Here is a 26045-nt window from a genome sequence, read left to right as displayed (position 1 = left end):
ATATTAATATTATTTTTATACCTTTAGGTGTCCCTTCGTGCCAAAGAACCGTCGCTTTCGAGAAAGCTTGCATTCTTTTCAATATGGCGGCCATATACACGCAAATCGGAGCAAAGCAGGTAAATTGATTATGACTATCAATATATAATAATAAAAAATCAATCTGTTATTGTTACTGTTAATAAAAAAAAGTTTCAGAGTATCTGATTTGCCTGTTTCGCGTAACGAGCAATTCCAATAATCTAATTAAATGCATGAATTTAATTAAATACATTAAAAACTTAATTACATGTTTATACAGTGCAGATTAAAATCGAAAATCGTTTAGCAAAATCATGATTTATTACACATTGATCGTAAAATAAGTAATTAATATTCATTAAAGCGATACAAATATAAAATTATATTTTATTTCGAACATACAATTAGAAACCATTTATCATAAAACTTCCTTTAAAAAAAACAATATCTGCTTTTTTTTTTTTTTTATTAAATTTTCAATCGTAATTTTCTAGTCACTAAAAATAAAAAACAATTCTACTTATCATAAAACTTCCTTTAAAAAAACAATATCTGCTCCTTTTTTTTATTAAATTTTCAATCCTAATTTTTTAGCCACTGAAAATAATAACCAATTCTACTTATCTCTATTTTTATTCATTTTCTTAAAGTATTTTTCGTATTGAAACATAAACTAACACAATAGAGAGGTATAAGTTAGTGGCTAATACATGAAAGACCTGTGTTTGAATATTATATTGATCTTAGTGTCTTACGATTTCTATCTTATCTGGGAGATATAAATTACTAATTATTATATAATTATAATTCCGATAGATCATCACAGACTAGGTTTTATTCGATTTTCCTAATTTCACAAGTGCATAGTGACATCTATTGATTATAAACTGAAATAATAGTTTATAATTAATAAAATAGATGTCACTGATTTACAGAATTGATTTCAGTCTGGTGTCTCACTACTAACTTAGTAGTTGTTGATTATGCTTATCTCAATAATTAGTAAATAATACTTACGTGAAAGTTGGTTGCAATATTATATGTACATGTGTTGATAAAAACTCGGTTATTAGAATTACTATGCAATTTTTGTGTTTGCCCCCCAAAATAAATTTTATCTACATTAACTTTTTATAAGAATACTTTGCTGTAAACGTTTCTCGACATTTCTTGAGAAAAAGTGTACATTTATATTTTTTAAAGATTCTCGAATAATTTCGACACCGCTCACTTAATAATTTAGCTGTTATTTTGAGTAGATCAATTTATTAATTTTTATAATACCGTGATCATACCATGCCCTGTGATTGGTCGTTTGCTGTGAGGGATGCACCGGTACGTATAAGTACACAGGGCAGTATTGATTTGCTGTTCCAGGAGCACTGTTGTCAATATTATTATCTTATCGAGTATTTTATTTTACTTTAAAAACATAAAAAAAATCTTTTGCTAACAGCAATAATACATTTTAGCCCAGATTTCCTTTGGGCCTCTGAATTAAGGTACTTATTGACTGATTTTAGTCTGGTACGTTACCCCGTTATAACGCATTGGGCTAACGCCTGCCATGTTACAATGGAAGATTTACAATAAATAAAATATGTACATATAATATTTTTATATAAAATGTAATTTGTTTATCTTTGATAAAATCAGAAATATTGTAGCTGCTTCCAAAAAATATGTTCGGAACGTTCTCGAGCAATGTCCTCAAATAACGTTTCATGATGGTAGTACGTTTTTCTGTTTTGAAGAGCTGGTCCGATTTATTTTGTCTAATTTTAGAATTATTATAGACCATTTTAATGCATTAGGGTTTACTTTGTTAGGTCATGATGATCTTATTTTAGTAAATAAATAAATATATGTGCGTGAAGCGCAAAATTACGAGTGCAAAGCGCGAAATTCTGAGCTAAAATACAAGATTATATAAGTGTGATAATATAAGTGCATGATACATATCCATACAGTAATATTTTTACGCGGTTGTAATATTGCACTTTGCGCACCAAATCTCGCACATAGACGTTTGTAATCACTAATATTTTTTATAATTAATTATATATTTATTTCATATTGTATATATGAATAGTAATTATACACTTAAAATAATATATTATTATAATTTCAGGATCGTTCAGAATCTAAAGGCTTAGATTCTGCAGTTGATTCGTTGCTACGCGCAGCTGGTATGTTTAGATACATTCACGAAAACTTTACAAACGCACCAAGCATGGATCTGGGACCTGATATGTTAGATATGCTTGTAAATTTAATGCTAGTGAGTATCTTTCATCTTAAAAGTTCAACACAATTATATATATTTAATAAATAAATAAATATTGTTCCGAACAGGCTCAAGCACGCGAATGTCTTTTTGAAAAATTGGTGCTTGGAGCTCAAGAGGAATGCACCGCTAGAGAGAAGGAATTGTGCGACGATTTGCCTCTTTGCCTCGATCTATGTCAAGAGAGTCAGACGCTGGCTCAGCAGTATCAAACACTTGGACAGAAGGTTGTTTTTAATATTATTTTAAGTACAATTTGTTAGGAAAGATTTGCTTAATGAATGTTTTTTGTTACAGATGCAAGCCGATACAGTTTTAAGTTATGTGCCATATTCATGGGTGTCTTTGGTCAATATAAAAACGGAATTTTATAAAGCATTAGCTCACCATCACATCGCAACTGGATTATTAAACGCAACGTCGAGCAGATCGTCGAGTAAGACTCAAGAGCGGATAACTAATATTCATGCTTCAGACTTGAACCTACCGGATTGGTGTGAATATGTTGTGAAAACTGACAGGTTTTATATTTTCTTTTTATAAATTAAAATTGTTTTGAGTCATTGTATTTTATGTTTAAACTTGGTGCAGTTTCAATAGTTGTTTTTTTTTATATTCTTAAAATATAATACCGTAATAGTGATATTACACTAAAAGTATAAAATATAAATAATAATGTATATGGAATAACATAAATGCATCCATAAACAGTTATCATTAAAATCTTGAGTACTTAACTGTTCTCTGTATGTTTTAATTGCGATACTTAATACCTTATTTATCTTAATTTTCATTAAAAGCTAGGTAACATATCAAATTGTGTCTTTATTGACAACATTACGGTATTTGTAATGACGATTAGTATTTACTTTCTGAAAACATTTTTTTAGAAAGATTATCATTCTTATCAGTAGGCAAAATATTTTTATCAATTGATAAACATTTTTATGTTAAGTTGGCACCTAATTAGAATTGAAATTGAAAGTTGATTTTCATCTTCAGTTCTTGAAATATTATATGACGGCATCTCATATTACCATAGAACACATCAGTATAAGTAAATCACAGGGGAATTCAACAAAATATGCAATGACCTAACATTTAACTTGATATAATAAAAATATTAATTTCTTATAATATGAATTAATAAACCAATTTTTGTATTCAGAAATGTCGATCAAGCATTGATTAAAAATGGAAATAGCAATGGGTCGATGGTTAACAAAGATAGTCATAGAATTGCTTTAGGTAAAGCACATCTCACTGAAGCATTGAATTATTACGAAGAAGCTTTACGTTTACAAAGAATGTGCCGGTAAAGTATTATTTTTACACTCGAACATAATTTTATCTATACTCCAGTGACTAATGTTATAATTATTTATTCTAGAGAGTTGAAATCTAAAGCATGCTTATGCCGTGTCTTGCGTCTGTATTACGAAAAAGCTGTAAATGAAAGTGCTCTTTTACCTGATAGTCCAGATTTTGCTGAAGTCGTCGAAGCTCCTGCTATAATACGTATGGAATCTTATTTAATATAATAATTTTTAGTATTTCATATTTAATGATTATTTAATTTAATAATTTATTAATAATTAGAATTAAATAATGGTATAAAAATAACTATATATTTAAAATTTAATTTATTATCTTTTTAAAATAATTATTTAATTATTTAATTTGTAGCGTCTACGAAGTTCCAATTATCACTCACACAACCGGATTTCGCACAGCACCGAGTCGAAGACTTGTTCAAGTCTCTCGGACCGGTCGCTATATTTTCAGCCAAAAGGCACTGGAGCGCGCCCCGTTCGATTCAGTTACAAAAATCAAACTATAACTCTAGGAACAGGAACGATAAAAACCAAAGAGATAATAAGAGAATAGAGAGAGGCAGAGTGAACGGCAAGACTTATTATCAAGAAGACAACTCTTATAAGAACGGAGGGCAAAAAGTTATACGCAACGGTTCTCTTTACGAGAAGAGAGACAGATCTGAAGACAACAGTGCTTATTACTACCAAAGGGATATAATAAAGAATGACGAAAAGTACAAATTGCACAGAGACGAACAAGATTACGATTCGAGGAAGAAGAATTCAAATAGTAAATTACCGGTCTCACGGCAGAATGGCATTTATATCAACGGGTATAATAATAACTTGGAGAAGAAGCCGAGTTTTTCTAAGCCTTATGAGACGGAAGCTTATCATAATGAGAAGAATTCTTTATCGACGAACGATCTGAGGATGAAACCGGACAGCAATTACAAAATCAAGATCAAGTACGACGGTAATAATTATAAGAGCAACGGAAAGAATATGTACTATCCGAAGACAAACGGCTCGGAGAATTTCATTTATAACGTGAACTCGAAGATGAACGGAAGCGACGGAAAAAACTGCGATCCAAATCTTCTCAGAAGAATATCGAGCGAATGCAATCTATCATCGGAGACGGAGAAGAACGATGATAGCAAAAACATTGACAAGTATCCGAGTGACGGATTCGGATTCTCTGTCAGAGGAGACGCTCCTGTGATCATTGCCGGAGTGGAATCAGGATCTTTGGCTGATGTAAGTTGTTCATATAATATGATATTAAAATATAATATATAAAATTTCTAATAATTATTAATATTTCAGTTGGGTGGAATGCGTGAAGGAGACTTCATAGTTTCAATCGGAGACAGAGACGTAAAATGGTGTCCTCATGATGAAGTAGTGAAACTTATTAAAGCTGCCGGGGATACACTTAGTCTCAAATTGGTCACTCCAATGGACAGAAATTATCTAAAGGTATATTATATACACAAATCATTCATAATCTTTCATTGCTTAAATATATAACATAACGATAATTTCGTACATTTTTCTGTCAGATATTAATATTTCCTGTTTTACTAATCACTGGGTATAACATATATATATATGTAATCCTGATTTGACAAAATATAACTTACGGGTGTTTTTTATATCTTCTTTAACTGTTCTCAGCTGAAGATCACAAAGCATGCATATCAATACTTTTGATTGGAATCCTTAAATTATTTCATTATCATTTTTGGCTGTATCCTATATTTAGATTATATTGGTTATAATATTGAATTTTATTTAAACTGATTAGGTCTCATTGGCTAGTCTCCCATATTAGCAACCAGATCCACTGGATCTTGCTTAGGTACTTCTGGATATATTATATTTTGATTCAACTAAAACTAGAGTATTTTGTGGTGTATATTAAATTCGGTGTTGGTCCCAAGATGCTGCTTGTGGAACTCCATTTATTAATTAGAGTGATTTTTGTTCCTCTTTTCTTAATATAATATTTTTATTTTACAGGCTACGCCTATAGATTATTCAGATGGAAAGAATAGTCAAGTGCGTATCATTAACTCTCATTTATAAATTTCGTAAATTATTAAATTTACTAATCAAATTTATTTTTGCAGTTAAATAGTAGTACCGTTACTCAAAATTCTGGCTCGAATCAAGGTTCTGTATCGGCAGCTTCTACAGCTTCGAGCAACGGTTCGAACGGAGTTTTGAATAAAAGTCATTTAGGAGCGAGACGAATGCCATCTTGGAATCCGTTCAAAAGACACAACGTCTCCAGAGATAGTAGCACCAATAGAGGATCACATTCCAGCAATGTAATATTCCGATGAAATCTTTTCATAAGTGTAACGTAATGCATTTATAATTAGTTTGTACAACAAAGGCAATAATTATGAATTGGAAAAGAATCTATGCCATGTTCAATGTGTTATGTGATATAAGAACGGACGTAGGTCCACGTTTGTGTAAGTTGAATAGAAAAATAAAAATCTCTGATGAATCCGAGTAGTTTGAAAAATAAAAATTAGTTCATTTACAAAAAAACGCAATGCAAAGTTAATGTAATTGGCGTATACCAAATGTAGTACAAGAAGTAAATCTTACACAGAAGTAGATAAAATTCTTATGTAAAAAATGTGAAATATGTATATATATATATTTTGTTTCTGCGTAAACCTACTTTAAAACAAATTACGTATATTTATTTGTGATTGTTGATTAAATGGTAATATATATTTTTTTGTATAATATTTGTGAATTTGTAACATAGTCTATTTTAAAAAGAAAAGTTTATTTTACTTGAGATTATTTATGGTTTTAAAACGGCTATTATTATTTATTTTATACATGTTTTAAACAAAAGTTAAAAAAAGGTAATGTATTAAAATTATACGTTTCATATTTTGCGAATCTTCGTAACATATTATATCTATTTAATTTTGCAAGATGCAATAGTTTTTTTTATTATATAAATAGTATAAAACTGTACAATAAATTAAATAAATGATATTAAACAACATATTGACCAATTTAAACAATTTTATTTCTATAAATCTTTAACCACCATAAAATAAACTAATATATAAAAACAAATAAAAATAATTTGACAAGCGTCTATAAATATCTTTTACACAATCTTGATGTGTAGTCATAAGCACCAAAGAAAACATAACCACCTATCATAAAACTAACGATCCTCGGGGTCAATCCTGCCAATAATCCAGAAACACCAGCTTCTCTATAAACCGATTTTAATACTGTTCTAATTTTCAATCTGTTTGAATTACTATGTTTCTCTGATAGCATGATTCGCGTTTTAACTACGTCTAATGGCGTTGTTATCGCTCCTGCAATAGCTCCAGCAAATGATCCACAGATAGCGACCTAAAAAGGTGTAAAAAAAAATATGATTAAATCCATTCGGTCAATATTTTTATAACAAATTATACCTGTAGACTAGAAATCTCTCCGTTTTCAGAATTTTCTGCGACAACAACCTTCAAATATTCCCAAAGCGGAAATTGTATGAAACTAAAGGGAAGATCTCGAAGAACCGTAGAAAAAAATCCTCTATAAAGTCCTCTTGTGAATCCTTCCGTTCTGTATGCTTCGTATAAAATTTGTAAGCCGCCTCTTCTACTCCCGCCTATAACGGCTTGCTGTCGTTGTTTAGCTATTTCAGTAGGTACTCTTACTGTACATGCCACCTATTATATATACACACAATAATATCAACCATTATAATCTAAAAATAAATTATTACATTATTAATCAAAAACTATAGCTTACAACTTCTCCTATTGAAGCAGCAGCCAAATGAACTAATGGCGTATACTTCTTATCAACTAACGGTCCAACGGTTGTTTTGAACATTTCATACGAAAAGAAAAATAAAGCAGCCGTTGGCACACTTCCGGCAACGACAGCTCCCAATCCGTTGTACATACCGGAAAATCCTCCAGATTTTCTAAATCCATTTTCGCTCTGTAATCTGGTTTTGATTGTATCGATTGGAAATAAAGTCACATCTACTGCGAGTCCTGCCAAGCCACCTGACTGAAATTGTAATGGTAATTTATGTAAAAATATTCATATTTGCATATTATTACCAATAAACTTTGAACGAGGTACAAAAGTCAACTTAGAAAGTAACCTAGTTAACGTATCGAAAAAACTTCACATGGCAACGGTACGGATGAGGTTAAAGGAAAATTATGAAAATAAATCACTTACGATGAGTGGTGTCAAATAGATATTCGCAGGATTTTTTATTCCGTCCATCGTTCTTAAAATAAAATGATAAACTAATTAAAAACAATCGCACGAACCGCGCTACGGTACCATGACGTTTAGAGTGCTGCCAGTATACAAAAGCTAATGAAACTTTTGGCCTTAACAAATATATTTATTTGACAAAGATCTTTCTATTTACAAATTCAATAATTAATTTGAATTTAAACAGTACAATATACTTAAAATATTGTAAAAACATTACAATTTCAATTTTACTTATAACTATAAAGCACCCCTCGATTTTTATATCGCAAAGCAAAACGATTTTTTTTTAATTTTTTGATTAATCAGTTACAATGCATGTATTCATAATTTCTATTCACAATAGCATTGCTATACAGTGATGTAGTTCCAAAAAAAAGTACCGGAATGCTACTCCCTTTTGGCATAATCAGTGAGATTTCAGTTTATGTGAACTCGGAGACGAATATCCTGGTTATTTAATTTGTTACATTGTAGTTGATTTTTGCAGTGTGTTGCTTAAAAATGTGCTGTCGGTGACCATTTAATTAAGCTCAAATATTTTTTACCAGATCTTTTAACAAATCGTACTGAAGTGCGGTCATAGATGGAAGGTAAAAAACAATGTGACATAATTTATATATTTTCTTGAATGTTTGTTACTTGCTCAGAAGTAAAGTACCTCATCTTAAGAAAAGCTGTGTGCCGACTAATTTCAATTTTCGGTACAGCCTATTTCCATGAATCCCTGTATTTGATAATGAAATTTATCAAATCAAGGAATCGTGCAATTTAGGGTATTCATGAATCAACACCTTATGGAGTTGCTGCGTACAAAGCACTAACAAACTACAAGCCAGACTTTAAATAAAAAAATATTGCGGCTCTTCAGTTTTTTGAGATTATTATATGTGGCTCATATTGGCATGAAGTTTGGTCAGGGTATATAATATAATCATTATAGCAATACAATAATGATATTGTAGGCAAATTGCAATTTTATTAAAAAAATATATTTTTAATTATCAATTATTATTTTATGTACTTGTTAAGAAAGTCGGCGCCACGCTCAGAATCCAATGGTTATGAACTATCCTCTGCATTTAGCCATAGCGGCTATGAATGCGACCAAAAACGTTTTGATACATAAATACGCTTTAAAATTTTAACTGGTTCGGTGATTAGGTATTTATTTTATTTTATTATTTTATATATAATTTTATCGATTCATGCTTAAAATTGAATAGATTACGACCAAAACCCAACCGATTGCCATTCGGCGTCGGCGTTGTCAACACACCGACGTAAGTAGCACGTTCCATACAATTCTATCAGAAGATAAACACGTTATTCTACTCGCATTGTAAATATACAGGTCACTATGGGAGAGCGCTACAATATCCACAGTCAATTGGAACATCTCCAGAGCAAATACATCGGCACAGGACACGCCGATACGTCAAAGTTTGAATGGCTCACGAATCAACACAGAGATTCGTGTTCCAGCTATCTTGGCCATCCGGATCTATTAAATTACTTCGCGATCTGCGAGAACGAGGCTAAGGCTCGCGTACGGTTCAACTTGATGGAGAATATGCTTCAACCTTGCGGACCACCGCCGGAGAAACCAGACGACTAATATTTCTTTACCTTATGTTCATTTATAATATAATTAAGTATAAATAAATTCATTTATTGACTAGAACGCTATTTTTATTTATTTCATTAACAATTCAAACAATAAGTGGTTAATATAAGGATAACGAATCGATCTTGTCAATTGTCGTAGGATTTTTCTTTTTTTTCTGCATGTTTATTATACTTTTTAGGATAACATTTATTAGTCGCATTGTAGAATTTATCATTTTGCAGCATTCTATGCTTCCTATTCTTTTTATTCGGTTGCTTTTTATGATCCAATTTATCGATTAGTTTTCTATAGTTGTTATCTTCCGCATAGTTATCAATATCTATGTAGTTAGAATTTTGCATTGGTAATTCGGTACGATCTTTGTCATGGATGCTTATTTGATTGGTTAATGTGATTAATTCATTGTACCAAATTCCGATTGATTTGTTAGATTGATCCGTTGTGGAAGAATGACTAATATGAGTAATTCGCTTCTGTTTATTTAATGCTGGATTACTTTGCTGCAATTTTGGCTGAAATATTTGTATATATTATACATAAATTAGTAAATATCAAGTTATTTATTGTTGCTGAATATTAAATAGGATCCATGTGACTATTTTAACAAATATGCAATATGACATTGTTAAACTTTTAAAAATAAGTATATGTTAACATCTTAAATCTTGTATCATATGATGGCTAAAAATTAGCATTCTACTAGAAGACGTTATTTGCAATAATAATAAGAAAATGACACTTTTTTCCTGTTTACTAAGGCTGGGTAAAAACAATGTGTTTCGCAAAATAATATAACGTAAATCATCAGCAACTGCCGAATAAAACTGACAACACTATTGATTGAACTCTGGAATATAATACAGTTGAAAGTAGTAAAACAAAGATGCATTTGTAGCAAATAGCTACTGCAGATCCCATATATAAAGGCAGTACATTGAATCTTATTTTTGTCAGTTTAACACATGTTTTCAGTTTACTGTTGAAAGAAAAATCTTATGATGTTTTAAAGATTGAAACATCTAGAAAGAAAGTTAGGGAGCCTGTTGTCACAGATTTAAGAACACTATCAGGAGACATTTTACACAAAACTAGCGCTGCTCGCACATCGAAATTGAAAACATTGTTTCTACTGTGTATCAGTATATTCTATAAATTACTATTATGATGCGTTTATCACAATGACATTGTCTGTTTTATAACTCCACCCTAGAGTAAGCTACATATTGTTAACCATAGGAAATGCAAGATGATTTCATTTCCACATTTCCACCTCTCTGGGTATGCTATTAAAAAAAAATTGCCGCATATTGGACGAAGAAAACCGTCATATGATTCACGAGATAATTACATGCCCAAAAAGTAACTAATTGGTGTGCACTGTGGTCAGGCGGCGTCAGGGTCTTACTTTTTTTAAAACGATGATATTTTGACTTTAATAGTCAACAGTGAGCACTATAGGCGCATAATTACCGGTTATTTTTGGCACGAAATTGAAGATGTGGAAGACATGTAGTTCCAAAAAGTCGGCATAACTTTCTGAGTGCAATGTTGGATGTCTTGCGTGAAAAGTTCCCAGGTAGCATTACTTCACGTTTTGGTGATGTTAACTGGCCGCCAATATCATGCGATTTAACGCCGTTGGATTTTTTGTGGGGTTACGATAAGAATCGTGTCTACACCGACAAACCCAAAACGTTAGAGCACTTTAAAACCAACATTTGCCGAGTTACAGCTGAGATACTGTCCGAAATCGTCGTAAATTACATGTAAAGGATCGGCTGCTGCAAAGGCCCAGAGGCGGCCATTTCATTGACATTATTTTTCTTAATAATAAAATACATCAATGTTTGATTAATAAAGAAATAGATGTCACTAAATATGTGCTTTTTTTAAAAAAAGTTCGGAAACTGAAGTTGGAACAACCTTTATTATATCAAGATTCGTTAGAATTATTAAAACGCAACAAAACTGAAAATGTTTCATTTTTTTACAATGTGCTCTTGGCTGCAAAAATCAAGCATCTGCAAGAACTTAAAAATGACCAAATTTTAAAAAGTTGATATATTATAAAACTGATAGTAAATCGACAATTATACAATTTTGGAAAAGATACAGTGAAAATCATTAACGACTCACGGAAAGAGGTAAAATCAACAACAATGAACCATGTATGGAAAAATTTATGGTAAAAACTAAAAAATCTTTTAGAAATTCAACAAAACATATTGAACCTGGCAAATGAATTTGGTTTTAATGAGATGATGTGATCGATTTAATAAATGATCAAGACAAACTAAAAATTTAACTGCAAAGGATTTGTTCAAATCACTTTTTAATTTTTAACAAAAAATAGATATGCTACCTCAAACTGATCCCAACGAAGAACACAGTGCTAAAATTTCGTGAGGCATAAATACAGCCATTAGCTGCTACAAAGAACTTGAAAAAGGAAGGCAAAGCAACAAACGTGGAACCAATTTATTCAATCAAGTCCTTCCATAACAGCAACGATAGGTGGGGCTGATGACACCATTATATTAAGCGATTCTTTATGTTATTCTTTAGGCTCTGATTAGAATCGTAAAACAATTCATTTTATATTTTTATTTTGTCTTTACAACATATTAATGCATATATGTAAAATATATTATTAATGGAAATAAAAAGTGAAAATGCTTTTCATAGTTATTTTTTTGTGATTTTCCTATTTTTCAATAAAATTGAAACTGGCATTTCGCTTTACGGTCAACTTTCCCAGTCTATCTAGGCTGTAAAGCGAGGTATGGTGTTATTATTAAATATAAATGATTATTTACCAATGCTATGTTTTTAAGACGCTTAGTAATTTTAATAATATAGATGAACGTCGACTTTCGTTAATTTATTTTCACTATTTTGTATATAATTGCCTAATAAGAAGCACTAATACAAAGGTGCTTTGCCAAACAAAAATACGAGTGAAATCGTCATTTTGGAACACCTATGAATTTGTAGTGAATAATATAAAAACCATTAGCGATAATTACCATAACCTTCAAGACAATAGAAAACAATTGGCATTGTCTTCCGTATTAAATAAATTGTTATACGTTTTCTTTTCCCATCAATGAAAGCGACCAAAATGTTTTCAGCTATAAAGGATCACACTGAAGACATAATCTTGCTGCATTAGAATGGTTGTAAATAATAGCCAAAGTTTAAAAGAATGGCGAATTGTCTAAATAAATTCTCCTATTCGTCCAAGCTACATAAAAAAAACATACTTGCTAACAGTCCATGTCAAATGAATCATAATTAATGTACAGTGACTTTATAAATTACCAAGACAGCATTAGTACCGCAAGGCTCATTTTTATGAATAAAATTCTTGTACAAACGTTCCACCTTTTAATTAATAAAATATTGATTACCGTTATATTTTTAAATGGCTTATTATTAGTGAATAAAATTTAAACCTCTGGCAAATTCCATAACTCCATATTTTCAGTAGCTCTGTGTAAAAATAGTAAATTATTATACAATATAAAATATGATAATTTTATCTTTATAGAAAAATAGTTTTACCTAATATCATTTCTTTTTTTTTCACCTGGTATAAATAAAAATTTTAATCAATTAAAATATGTAATAAATTTATTTATTTTAAATATTTAATATCCTTACTTTTTAATAAGTAGCTATGAGAACAATGTTGCAACCACAGTTTCTAAAATATTTTTTATCAATATAAAATTTAATTTAAATAAAAAGTATAAAATAATAATATATAGTATTTAAAACACCTGATTTGCTATTACATATTGATCTGATTTATTGTAAGACCAAGTAGGATCGGCATATAGCCTTATATTTTTCCATGATTCGTCCACTTTCGAATCCATTTAATCTATCTTCAGGATATTCTCAACTGAATGATTTTATTTCTGTTTACAGTAGTCATTAGAAACATCAAAAACATTTAAAAATTACCCTAACAACATAATACAAAAAGTGATATATGTATATATATATATAATTTTATTATCTTAAAATACATAATTAAGTAGATTCGGAAACATTAACATCTTTCATACATTTCATCAATTTATCAATATTGACAGTATCGCATTTCAACGAGAGCTTCTCTTTTAACTTTTCGCTAGAAAATCTTTTGCATTTTCTGGTCAGCAAAGCTTGCATGTATTGGTATAAGTGATCGTATTCGGATTGACACAAACTCAACACTTTGAGTTGAGTCTCTAGTGTCATGGCGCCGTGTTGAGAAAGCTCCGCAATTTGTTCCAATTGCGGTAGAATAGCTTTTATGGTAATGCCATGATTGCGTTCCCTCTCTTCCATTATGTTCATCAAACATAATTTTTCTTCTTCGGCGTTGGGATCTACGAAAATCAAATCGCCTTGAATGCCGATCGTTAATGCCGTGATCAAATCGTACATGGGGACTTCTCCATCGGCCAGAGCCAATCCTGTTCCATTTATAGCCGCAGCCAAACATCCACCGTCGTCTTCTAATACATATATGAAAATATCCAACTAAAATTAACACAATAACATTTTAGAAATTACTGACATGTATAAAATATTCAGCTACTGCTGCTGCATAACAAAAACTTACTTGAAAATTGGGAAATAAATTTCTTATAACTGTCGGCTCGAGAGCTCTTCGTACCGCATCGGCCATTTCTCTCTCTTCATTCCCCGGTTGCCATTGAGAGCGTATTACGGTCGAGAATGGAGCGAATTTGACTTCACAATACAAATCGCCCATACCGCTATAATAATAATTAACAATCAAATATATACATCATTAATTAAATATATACATATTGATTATAAAACTTACTCGAACGCAGATTGTTTGTTTTCTCTCGGTTCAAACACCGAAACCACAACTTTCGTGTTCCCCAATTCGACGTAAGCCGAACCTTTGGCTTGAGATACGCACCCGACGTCGGCAACTGTATAATAAACCATTTGTATAGTCGCAATTATTACATAAAGGGCAATCACTTGTGACTTACATAGTTTTCTGGCTTCATTCAACTTTCTTGAATCTCTTCTGCGTTTGCCGTCAATCCAAACTTCCGACAGTAATTGCTCGTATGATTTCAAATGATTTTTTGAGTAAAATCTGTACGGAACGGTCGATTCGGGTCCTGTGATTCGTTTAGTATCAGCAGGCATCTTTATTTATCACACGCTATGCAACAATATAAACGAACATAACCCCAATAACTGACAGCAGCTTAAGTTTATACTTTTTTAAGCGCAACACCATTTATCTTGGCCATGTTTATTAAAACACTCTTTTTAAATTCGTCGCATTAAAAAAAATATAACACTTTTTAAAATTAAGCAAAAATAAACCTAATACATATTTTTATATTAATTAATTTAATTTGAACACAATATATTATTATTTTATTCATGCATATGCGTAAATTAGATTCCGGAGGAGCTTATAATACGAGAGTAATTGATGGTCCATCTTAGTTCAAAATTTCAATAAAAAAATAACATAAATCAGAATTCATTCAAAGCAATTTTGCTTACTATTTAACACCAACGAAAAGAAACATATGCTTTCCGCTCAGTTGCTTTTTTCTTCCTATACTTGATTTTCAGTATCGATGACTAAGAAAACTGAGCCCCCAGATCCTTAATATGATTTCGAGAAGTTTGGGATAAAATGTTTTTCTGCACCCAGTTTGGTTCAGGATTCAATTTTGAAAGGGTGCAAAGTCAGTCTCGCTGATCCGAGCATATTTTTGCGCTTATTCTCAAGATGTCATAATTTCCTGTTCTTAGGAAATTCACAAAAGTCACATACGGAGCCGACGAAAGGATCTCTTCGTTAATTGTATCATGTGCACTCATTCAATGATGTAGAAAATATATGCTTGGTTAATTTTAGTTATATTTTTCACTAAATGAATAAATTTTATTGCAATGTGTTTATTTTTGCTTAGTTTATACCAGTGATATAGTAGAGCGAACGCGGTACTTCTTTTTCGAGTTGAAGCGCGGCATATTGTTAAAAACGTCATTGGTCGCCAGTGGTCGTAGCGCGATACCTTTTTATTTAGCACTACACCACTGGTGTATACAAGATAACGTACAATTAAGCGAACTATAATTAGTCTTAGAACTTTCATTAGGTCAAGTTGGGTTTGGTTAATTCGTGTAGGTTAGATTTGCGTTTGAACAGCGAATGTACGTTTCGCAACTGTCAAATTGGGTTTTATAGACATTTTAGAGCAGCATATAATTTCACTAGTTAAATTATATTTTCGCTAGTAGAAATTTATATATACTGGTGAAAATGTATTTGGACTTCTCTAGTGAAAACATAACTTCGCCGAAAAATACACATTAACCGTAACATTTATACATTGCATGTAAATAAATACTGAAGTTTGTAAATGTATATATACTACGTGTGGAAAATTAAAACCATATAATTTTACTAATATCCGTCAGATAAATTATATTTTTGCTGGTAAAAATATATATGTATCTACCGGTGAACATGTATTACAATATGATTTCAATGAAATGAAATTATTTTTATGATAGATTCAAGTTTTTTTAGATTTTCTTTGAGGGATAAGCCGAGAATTTTTGGTCTAGAATCAGGGACGTCATTTACTTTTTTCAATGTAGGGGGGGGGGGGGGATTTATCAGTCAGTGGTAATTTTTTTAATATCACGCAGTATTAGTGTTAGTGGTTATTTTTTTAATATTTCAATAAAATTGTTGGTATTTCATATGACGCATTTTTCTGGTCGAATTCAAGAGGGACAGATGCCCCCACATGCCCATCTACCAAATGACGTCGCTACATACGAGCAGGAAAATAGGCGGATTACTGGGTTTTTCCTTTAACAGGCCCACCCAAATATAGGCCCATTTGTTTTTGAAATAGAAGCCCATGGGAATTTATTGGGGACAAATAATAGTAATTAAAATTGCTAATATAAATAATTCTCTTTTTGCAATTATTATTTGTCTTTTGTATGTATAATTTCTTAAGATAATAAGAATAACTTTTAATTTCATACTGTTCTATTGTTGCGATATGTAAAATAAAAATATTTTTTTATTAAGCAAATAAATATTATTTAATAAACCTGTTTTCGTTAAAAAGCCCTTGAGTTTTTTAATGTAAAACCCTGTTACATTTCGTTCAAGATTGTGTAAGTTTTGCAACAATGGAATCGCACTTGCTCGCTCGGTGACGATATTTTGAATTTAATTGTACATTATTTTTATTATTATGTGTCGGCGCGATAGATCCTGTTTTAGTGTTAATTGCATTCGTCCAATAGATGCATATATAGTATTTTATTGTCCTGCATTAAAATCAGAGTATCGCTCTGTTTCGTTATAATTGCAAGAGGCATAAATTTTAATAGGGTACTCTGGCAACACGTAAAACATCAAACATTTATTAAATGTTTATGCTAATATTTACAAATACGCATCTAGATTTTATCAGTGAAGCCCTTGTGATTATACTGTCAAGATTGTGTCAATTTTTGATTATTAAAAAATATTTAAAAATTGTTTTGTAATATTTTAAAATCACGAAATGCTCAAAATTAACATTCCTGAAACATAATTGATTTGTAGAAATGCTATGAAATTCATTTGGATATAAAAATTATTCTGAAATATTAAAATAATATAGAATACATGGCACATTTGAACCATCATTGAACAGTTAAAACAGTCGCATTTTTTATATTTTTAAAAAATTATATTTAAAATTAGAGTAAAGAATATACTCAATTAATATCTTCTATCACAGTTCTAGTTAGTTAGTACATTTATAAATAATCAAAACATTGGCAGTATGAGTTTTTTGACATTAAGTAAACTCAAAATCATAACTAATTAAACATCTACGTAATTGAGGAACTACTTTATATATTATACACTTATTAAATATCATATATAAATATCACTTAAATAATGTAAATTAAGATTTTTTAGATATGAGCGGAATGGTTAGAAATCCCGTATTGCCAGAGTAAGAGCCTTGAGCTCCAACCGATGTGAAGTTGGTTTAGCCGCTACAGTTTCTAATTAGGGGAAAGCATAAGATTAAATAGTAGAGATAAATAAGTCAACAGTAGAATTGGTTTCGAAGGTCCTGTTTGATTAATGAATATATTTAATTTACTTCTTTACATATATTAACTATAAATGGCGAATAAAATATTAATGCAAAGCTTTTATTTAATGTCAAAGTGTTTTATTGACAAAATGTTATAAATTATGTTAGACAAGGTAACTTATAATGAACAATTTATCAATATTGATTTTTTTTATTTATTATCCATTAGCAAAAATATTAATTTACAATCAAGCAATTTGTGATGCACATTTAATAATAAAAAATGGAGGTTGTTTATGTTTTTAACCTTCATTTAATTACGGTTTTTTTTCTAAATAATAATTATTTGGGGTGGGAGTAAACCTTGCTGATAATTAAAAAAATATAGTTTTATTTTACATATAATGCTTATAAACAATCGTGAGTGCTTCTTTACATTTATAGACCGAAACGACTGCGACACACGACAACGGTTCGAGAAACTAGTCCAAGAGGTTGAACCTCAATATCGGAACTGTGCAAAAACCTTTTTCAATTTGCCAATACGTTCGGTTCGGTAACGTTGCGTCGAGTAAAGTTAAGGTCGAACAGAGTTGCACAACAACACTACCGACCGCATGTTACACGTTTGCCTACTTACCTTCGAGCATTGTGTCCGATTGCGTTATGCCTAATTGTCGAATTAACGAAGGCTTGTTATGCAAAACGCTTAAAGTAAAAAAAATCATTATAACAATTTATTTTAATAGATGTTAACACTGAATTTGGTCATAAGACGTCAAAGTCGATTATTTTAAAAGGGGGAAAATTATATACGTATATTTTTATTTTTCTGCATTTTATGCAAGGGGTAATTCTATAGCGCGCTTACCTTTATTTATTGCAGATTAAAATTTCCGAGAAAACGCATAAGGATTTGCTTTATTGTAGCCGTAAAAACACGTCCTAGATCGCGCTGCAATACCCATTATATATTAAATCAGGGCTTCTTTAACTTTCCAAATACGCCATTAGTGTATTGTTGTGTTGCTTATCTATGTTGAAATTGCATGTTGTCGGATACACATTGAGCGTGCGTTCTTTATTGTTTAATTGTATATTTTTTCATATAAATAAGAAATCATTATTAATGATAAACTGACAGCAAAATGAAAAAAACTGATGCATCTTCACATTTTTTAATTACATTTTATTAGCGATATTTACAAACACTTTCATAAATTTATGTAGTTGAACATTGGATTGCGAGTAACTTGGTATACGAGTGTTTCAGGATACAATAACAAAATATTATTCAATTTTAACTTGATAAACGAGCGAAGCGTATTGCGCCGATTCTCCCCAACTAAGCCAGTGCTTCTTATCGACGCAATTATTTTGCGTGATGTTATTAAAAATATGTACCCTTTAAATGCCTTCATTTTATGAACCGCAGAAAGAGACCGTAGGAAAAGACCAGTTTATTAATTTATAATGGTATTGGAAACAGTTGTGGGGTCTGTCGTCCGCCTGTTCGCATAAAGAGCATTTCTTTTATCTTTAGTGAGCTAGGTTAAGGGTAAATTAATTTATAATATTATTCCATTATTTTAAAATTAGCAGAAAATGTTTTCTTATTTTGCATTTCCTCAAGAACTTTAATTATAATATAAACATATCTAAAATATACATTATAGCAATAGCTTAATATTTAAATAATACAAAGTTTAAGTTAGATTGTGTTATAAGAATACACTCAAACAAATTAGAAGCCTTAGTAGACTTTGTCTAATATGTCAAAACGCGTTAGACAAAAATCTTGTAACTGCAGGGTGGACTGGAATGCCAGGAACCCGCCAGTCAACTCCCAGCTGGCATGCCAGCAACTGGCAGCGTATAAATCAGCCCTTAGAATAAATTAATTTGTATACTTTAGCAGCATAGTCTTTTTTCTCTCAATACACCCGAGTAACTAGTGCCGTTCCAAAATCCATGGTCCTTTATGCACCTTTATTTTGTTTCTAAATGCAAGACAATGAGATGCTCCTTCTCAACAGAAAATGTAATTACGCCTTCGAAAATCATTTGAAAATATGATGTTTTTCAGCCGTGTCTACTATGACCGAAATTCGCAAAATTCCAAAATGTTGGAGAGGTCTATGGCTTAGACTCTACGATTTATTATCGTTTAATGCTTATCTCAAAATGTGTGTAGTTCGTATAATGTATATTTGTTGTTTCAATCAATTCAATAATTCGTTCGCGGTTAATTTATTTCGAGTTATTTAATTTATATGTGAATCCGCAAAAAACAAACGCCGATACAGATCCGATCTTTATGTATTACAAATTCGTTCCAAACATTATTTGCTATTATATATACAATAAATGTTCCATTAATTTTGCTGAATTAATTCAATCGCAGCTTCTCTTAATTATAGTGATTTAAAAAGCTGAAATGACGTCCTTGATCAAAAAGTAAGTATAATAAAAAATTATGCATTTTTCTTTTGACGCCATCACTGATCAGTAATTCGTATAGCGCTGTGCTATGCATATTTTATAAAATTCAAAAAGTTTTTACGATCATGAAAGTAATTAATAAATAATATTTTACAGGAATAAATACGAATATTCGAATACTTGAACCATTTTTTATTCAATATTTGAATTGTTGAATACTACGAATAATTGAGAGCCATAGTGGTAATAATAATAATCTGAAAGGTTTTTATTTTATAAATATTTTTATATTTTATTTAAATATGAAACAAAATACAACAATAATAATGCTGTTTGAAATTGAGTAACGATAAAACTAGAGCTACGAACCGACCCTCCTTCTTCGTTGGAAAAGCGAGGGCGTCCACGCGAGTACAGTTTCGAAGCCGCTGGAGCTTCGAGCGCCGTTTGTGCAAAGCCTCCGCTGGCGATAGTCGCGAATCGAGGCGCTTTTTGTCGTTCGGCCAGTTGCCGAGCGGTCGTCGCTGCCGATGGTCGATACCCGGCTCTTCGCGCACGCGTCCGCCATTTTGTAAATAAAACGCAAACGTAAACGAAAACCTAACGCCCGAAGCTCGCCTAGTTACAATTAAAATTTTTCGCACATCTGTTGCTGCGCCGCGCATGCGCGCGATCTCATTGTCCGCGTCTTCTTCTTCTTTTCGTGCCACCCTTCGGCACATCGCTATTATCAAACTTGACGTTTAATAATCCTGGACGAAAATTGAGCCGTTATGGCCTCGTATATAAAAAAATTACACGACTTTGACATTTGAAAGGCACGATCGCCATGTTGCTTCTATTTGTGTATTAAATTGATCCATTTTACGATTTAGGTCTGACATTGGATAAACGTTATCGATTATTATCGTTGGTGTGTGTTTGTTTTATTTATCTGTTGTGTTTTGTGCATCGTGCATCGTGCATCTGCGTCGACATGGACGAGGTGGAAACCGCAAATCGAGCCAGGTACGTACTCTATGTATAATATAATCGTCATTATGATGCGAAAAAATGGCAGCAATTGCAAAATCGATGACATCGATGACACCGATCGTACATATAATATATAGTCGCAACTCGCGTCCCGGGTGGGTAGTTAGTCGGCTATAGTGATCGATTTTGCAATACGCCAGTCGGTACTCCTCGCGACCTCGCCTCCTTTTCGTTGTGTGCACTCGAAGGCCGAATATGGGCGTTAAAAAGGATTTATTGTCTAATTTACAACTTAAGATATTTCCGCATATAATTTTCATAAATATGTTTAATTCGGCGATGAAAAAATATTAGTCCAAACTGCATTTAAACACTGTTGCAGTTCGCGAAGAGTGATGATACCATCTCCGAATATATTATACGTACAATATTGTTTTTTTTTTTGTTGCATTAATCGCCTTTGCGGATTTACTTATGCTCCTTTGTGCGCGCGCGCAGTTTTGAAATCAACTTTCAATGCAACTTATCAATTGTCTACCCACGTACGTACAGTTACCTATAGCCGCGCCGGGTCGAAACTCTGACATGATTTAATTGAACGGAACACTCATATGATCGACAATCGATCTTAAATTGTCATAAGAATCGACTTTTCCACTTTCTTGAATCAGACACCTGCTTATCCCTTCATCCCGATCCATCAATATTTGTATGTACAATAACATAGCTAGTTAATTATTTAATATATATTGTTTATAGCAACTTATGTATTATATTAAATATAGTAATAAATTCAAATCGTGTTTGGGAAATTTGGAATGAATAATTAAAATTAAAATGAGCTCAGTCTGTAATAATAGTTTATTATAATTATTAAAATATATGTTACTAAAATACATTGATATCTCTGATTGTGTTACCCCATTGTAACGCATTTATAATAAATAAACCAAGTCCATATGATCATTGCCTACGTTATGAATTATGTATTATTAAATAATTAAATTTAGTAGCTCAATAAAACATATTTTCAAATTTAAAACGCTGTAAGGATGTAAGGAAACAATTTCAGTCATTTAAAAATAATCATAGGAAAAAAACATAAGATTAAATTTGTATACTAAGGTTTAAGAAAATAAAGATTTGTCAATAGCATTGATGTATTAAATAACATATTTCCATTGCATATCAAATCTGAATAAACAAAACATTTTCTGGTTATTAGAACTAAGAAAGCAAATGTGATTGATGCTGTAGTCACACAGTTTGGTTTTTAGTTTAATTAAAAAAGCTTTGCTATAGAATATGGGAGAAGTTTTCACCTGTCGAATATTTTATCCTCAGTTGCTTTATTAGCTGAGTTATAAAATATGAGGGAGCGTTTCTGTAGTATCTACTTCTAAGTATATACATCAAAAGGCAATCTAACATCTGCCTCAGAATAAATTAACGTAATAATAGTTGCCAAGAATTATAAAAGCATGTAACCTCTCCATTGAGCGTAGAATAAACGCCTCTCTAAGTTTTTATAAATAGTTATCTGTATCTTTATATTTTATCGTTTTAATGAAAGAGGAATCGTTTATCAATTGATACATTTTTCAGCATTTTATTGTATCATATTTATATATCAAATTTGTCAATATATGGATTGTAATCAATGAGAGCTTTCGACATTGAAGTCTTATCACAATATAATGAGAAATGACAATATTTAGAATTTAAAAATAGTCTAACAATTTATTCATTATTTTAATACTTTTAATTACATAACTTTTACCTTCGAGATATTTTTTTGTATCAGTAATAAATCACTATCAAAAGGTACATTTAAATACCCCATAATCATAATTAGTAAATGATTAAAATGAAATAATTGATTGCCTCTGTTAACGATGCATTAATTTAATTACATATTGTTTTTTTTCTCCATGAAACATTAACACCTAAATTTAATCATTGCTGTGCAGAGCATGCAAATATTCCATTAACTATTACGAATAAAAATAATCGCACCGAGAGCATTTAACAACGCTCAATTTGAGTGTGTTTAATAGAAAAAATATTTCTAATCGTAGTTTAATATGCATGGGAAAATGTATGTCAAAATTTTCGTCGAATAACAATGATTCATTCAAAAATGTACACATTATAAAGTTTGACTCAAAGGCCGTTCGTCGAGGTCTCAATTTTAATGCTTATTATATATACACGCATTGCAATTATGTTAAGCGTTTAATGCGTTTACCGTGTAAAGTATACGCAAACGAATTAGCTGAAAATCAAAATACAGTTAGTAGGCAAGCGAGGTTCGCACTTCCCCGCGCGTCGATATCACTCGGTTATATCTCGAATTTTACTACGGTACAATAAAGTGTTACATCATTGGAAAACGATGTAAATTCATTGCTATATCTATAAAATAATACTCGCCTCTTATAGCGATGCAACAAACGATATATCTACTTGTTCTGTGAGAATTTCAATACCATAAAAGATCCTAACAAATTTTTTATATTCAGCAGCGTAGTAAAATATTAATTAACGAGATCTTTTTTAGTGTTTCTAAATTAGATGTAACGAAAACACCCGAAGGAAGGCGGTCATTAGGCGAATTTTAATATGGCAGTATGCCGTTGTTAGATTTGAGTGGTTCTCCTAATTAATGTTGCTTTATTACAATGAAGTATTCATTTAAAATGTCAGTTTCAAAAGCATTAACAATTCAAATTCAATAATAATCTTATATTTTTTAACAATTTATATAAAAAAATGTTTCGGAACTCTAGATTTAAATTATGTGTTGTTAAATGAACATTCAATATATAGCATATGTGCTAAAAAAATCTAATGTCATTCGAACTTTGTGCATATATTTGTATGCACAAATTTCTAGAGCAAGGGTGGCCAACTCAAATGATTTTTGGCAACTGGAAATGCATCATAACTCAGTGGGCCATATATAAAATTATATATCCCCATATTAGATTTAGATACATTATAGACATTTTTTGGAGTGAAAAAATTGTCTATAGTGTATTGGCGATTATAAAATAAATATATTTTGTAAAAGTGTGATGAATCACGCGGGCCGGAAAAATGTTCAAGGTGGGCCGCATGCGGCCCGCGGGCCGCGGGTTGGCCACAGTTCTATAGCATATAGCAAAAAATACAGCATGATTTCTTTACTTATTTTGCTCAATAAACCAATGTGAAGACTGCTGCTGTTTATCTTTAGCTGTGGTTTAGGATTTTAATCGGATCATGCTGGACATATGTATATTTCATGTCTTTATTGTTTCAAGAATTGAAATTCACATAGAATGTTTTTGTGTACAGAGATAATACTTCGATACCACAGTTTTAAAGTTACACTATAATCTATGCTTAAGTCTTCGATAAAGTATATATGCATAATATAAAAAAAAATTATCTCATCAAGATGTAAAAAATACCTTTAAATGAGTTCTGTATTATTTCCAAGTGTTTAAAATTGACATAGAATTGTGTAATTCAACACCATTTTAGACAAACACGTCAACTAACATTGGGAAGTTTGCTCTATTCTCTTCTTCCTGATTGGTAATTTGTAATATTTAAGTTGCATCCATAATGTTGATATTCATTTCATTTATATGGTGAAAATATCTGACAGGCATGATAAACCACATGTAAACCCCGTTCAGTTTAAATATTTCAAGGATAGGGCTTTTCTATTTTCCAGAAAAAGTGAATCTTCTTCCATTTCTTATACATGTCATATATTATATTATCTCTAAGATGAAGTATTATTAGAGAATTTTTATACTTAATATGGGCAAACTAGTTTTATTTGAATTAATCATCACGATATTTATATGTGAGATTAGGAAAATCTAGGAAAACTAAATGTATGTCTATTGATTGTGAAGATATGTTAGATAATAATATAAAAATACTTATATCATATAAATAGTTGATAATATAACATATTTAAGGACGGAATAGCGCAGTCCGTAACATCTCGGACTAATAACTTTGAGGTGGCGGGTTCGAACCCCCGCAGCGGCACTCGTATTTTCATTTATAAAAAAACTGCGCTAATATTTACAAAAAACTGCCCCAGCAACAGTAACATCTATTTGGTCATAAATTATATTACACATAATAATTTATAATTATTTATATATTGTAGATGTCACTGATTCCCAGACTTTGTCTGGTGGTTGATACTTACTTGTAGGTATTCATTACATCTGATTGAGTCAGTTGATACAGATTTATCCCGTTGTAACGAATTGGGCTTATGGCTGTCAGGTTATAAAGGTAGATTTAATATTAATAAATAAATTTAGATTATTTTGAAGGAACATTGTAATTATTTGTTTTAAAAAATAGGTATATTATCTAGGATAGTAAAATTAGAAAAAAATCCATATTAGTATAATTATTGTGCAACAATATTATATATGCTTAATTCTTTGAGTAGTGAGTTAATTTATATACTAATTATATAATTTATATTTGTTGGCATACATCTGGGAGAGAGTTATTTTACTTAAATTATCGATTTTCAACGTTTTATCGCTTTGATTTATACTAATACTTTTTTGTATAGTATGTAGTAATATTTTTATCAACACTTTTCTATTATTCAATTTCGTTAATTTATTTTACATATTTTTTTATATATTATTTAGATTTTGTGGATTTTTCGATATCATTTCTTAAGCTCGCAATATTTTTTATAATGTTTATTTATTCCGCACTCTTTAATTTATCAATAATTTTTTCTATGAAAATCGTTTACATTTAATCAAATTAAAAAAATAGTATATACATATAATGCTCTTTAATGATTATTTCTTTGGCAAAATATGTACATATTTAGCTATCTGGGGTACCTCAAAACAGTGAAAGATCGACCGCCGTACATGTACGGCGATAACGCTCAAAGGGTTAATAAATTAGATAAAACG

At 30.9% G+C, this 26045-nt stretch overlaps 5 protein-coding genes across 14 annotated transcripts in view; 3 read left to right on the top strand and 2 right to left on the bottom strand.

Annotated features, from left to right (window-relative positions):
• Window positions 1-6674, top strand: part of Rhp (GTP-Rho-binding protein rhophilin) — a 118420-nt gene extending 111746 nt beyond the window's left edge. For 6 of the 8 annotated variants that reach the window (XM_088193182.1, XM_088193179.1, XM_088193181.1 and 3 more), the window contains 10 exons: window positions 28-119; window positions 2153-2302; window positions 2377-2535; window positions 2606-2829; window positions 3477-3623; window positions 3699-3826; window positions 3995-4884; window positions 4954-5106; window positions 5650-5688; window positions 5760-6674. In XM_088193182.1, coding sequence (XP_088049308.1) covers window positions 28-119; window positions 2153-2302; window positions 2377-2535; window positions 2606-2829; window positions 3477-3623; window positions 3699-3826; window positions 3995-4884; window positions 4954-5106; window positions 5650-5688; window positions 5760-5975 — 2198 coding nt within the window. In that variant the 3' untranslated portion in view covers window positions 5976-6674. The remainder of the gene's footprint in view (window positions 1-27; window positions 120-2152; window positions 2303-2376; window positions 2536-2605; window positions 2830-3476; window positions 3624-3698; window positions 3827-3994; window positions 4885-4953; window positions 5107-5649; window positions 5689-5759) is intronic. The other 2 variants (XM_088193183.1, XM_088193184.1) reach the window with 1 other exon arrangement.
• On the bottom strand, window positions 6667-8014 carry LOC148231768 (S-adenosylmethionine mitochondrial carrier protein homolog). Its single transcript, XM_088193188.1, has 4 exons — window positions 7879-8014; window positions 7435-7701; window positions 7095-7352; window positions 6667-7029 (listed from the first exon to the last, which is right to left on the bottom strand). The coding sequence occupies exons 1-4, from the start codon at window positions 7924-7926 to the stop codon at window positions 6760-6762; spliced, it is 843 nt and encodes a 280-aa protein (XP_088049314.1). The 5' UTR covers window positions 7927-8014; the 3' UTR covers window positions 6667-6759.
• Window positions 8015-9146: 1132 nt separating this feature from the next.
• Sf3b5 (splicing factor 3b subunit 5) lies at window positions 9147-9604 on the top strand. Its single transcript, XM_088192178.1, has 2 exons — window positions 9147-9203; window positions 9275-9604. Exon 2 carries the CDS (start codon window positions 9281-9283, stop codon window positions 9536-9538), a length of 258 nt encoding a protein of 85 aa, XP_088048304.1. The 5' UTR covers window positions 9147-9203; window positions 9275-9280; the 3' UTR covers window positions 9539-9604.
• Window positions 9605-13546: 3942 nt separating this feature from the next.
• On the bottom strand, window positions 13547-14820 carry Mtr3 (exosome complex exonuclease Mtr3). Of its 2 annotated transcripts, XM_088192231.1 has the most exons (4): window positions 14572-14820; window positions 14394-14508; window positions 14166-14322; window positions 13547-14083 (listed from the first exon to the last, which is right to left on the bottom strand). In XM_088192231.1, the coding sequence occupies exons 1-4, from the start codon at window positions 14732-14734 to the stop codon at window positions 13589-13591; spliced, it is 930 nt and encodes a 309-aa protein (XP_088048357.1). In that variant the 5' UTR covers window positions 14735-14820; the 3' UTR covers window positions 13547-13588. The 2 variants fall into 2 exon arrangements, with proteins under 2 accessions (XP_088048357.1, XP_088048356.1); XM_088192230.1 differs by having other exon boundaries at window positions 14394-14808.
• A 5797-nt stretch (window positions 14821-20617) lies between these two features.
• B4 (imaginal disc development protein B4) overlaps window positions 20618-26045 on the top strand; it is a 95446-nt gene continuing 90018 nt past the window's right edge. The window contains exons 1-2 of one of the 2 annotated variants that reach the window (XM_088191588.1): window positions 20618-20683; window positions 20988-21120. The gene's annotated coding sequence lies outside the window, so the exon portion shown is untranslated. Of the gene's footprint in view, window positions 20701-20987; window positions 21121-26045 lie in introns of both variants that reach the window. The other variant, XM_088191587.1, reaches the window with a different exon arrangement.

This window comes from Plectrocnemia conspersa, unplaced genomic scaffold (genome assembly GCF_051122295.1).
Source record: "Plectrocnemia conspersa isolate PC_06_02 unplaced genomic scaffold, ASM5112229v1 ptg000009l, whole genome shotgun sequence".
NCBI lineage: Eukaryota > Metazoa > Arthropoda > Insecta > Trichoptera > Polycentropodidae > Plectrocnemia > Plectrocnemia conspersa.
Note: the sequence above shows the minus strand (reverse complement) of the source record. Positions and strands in the feature narration are given on the sequence as shown.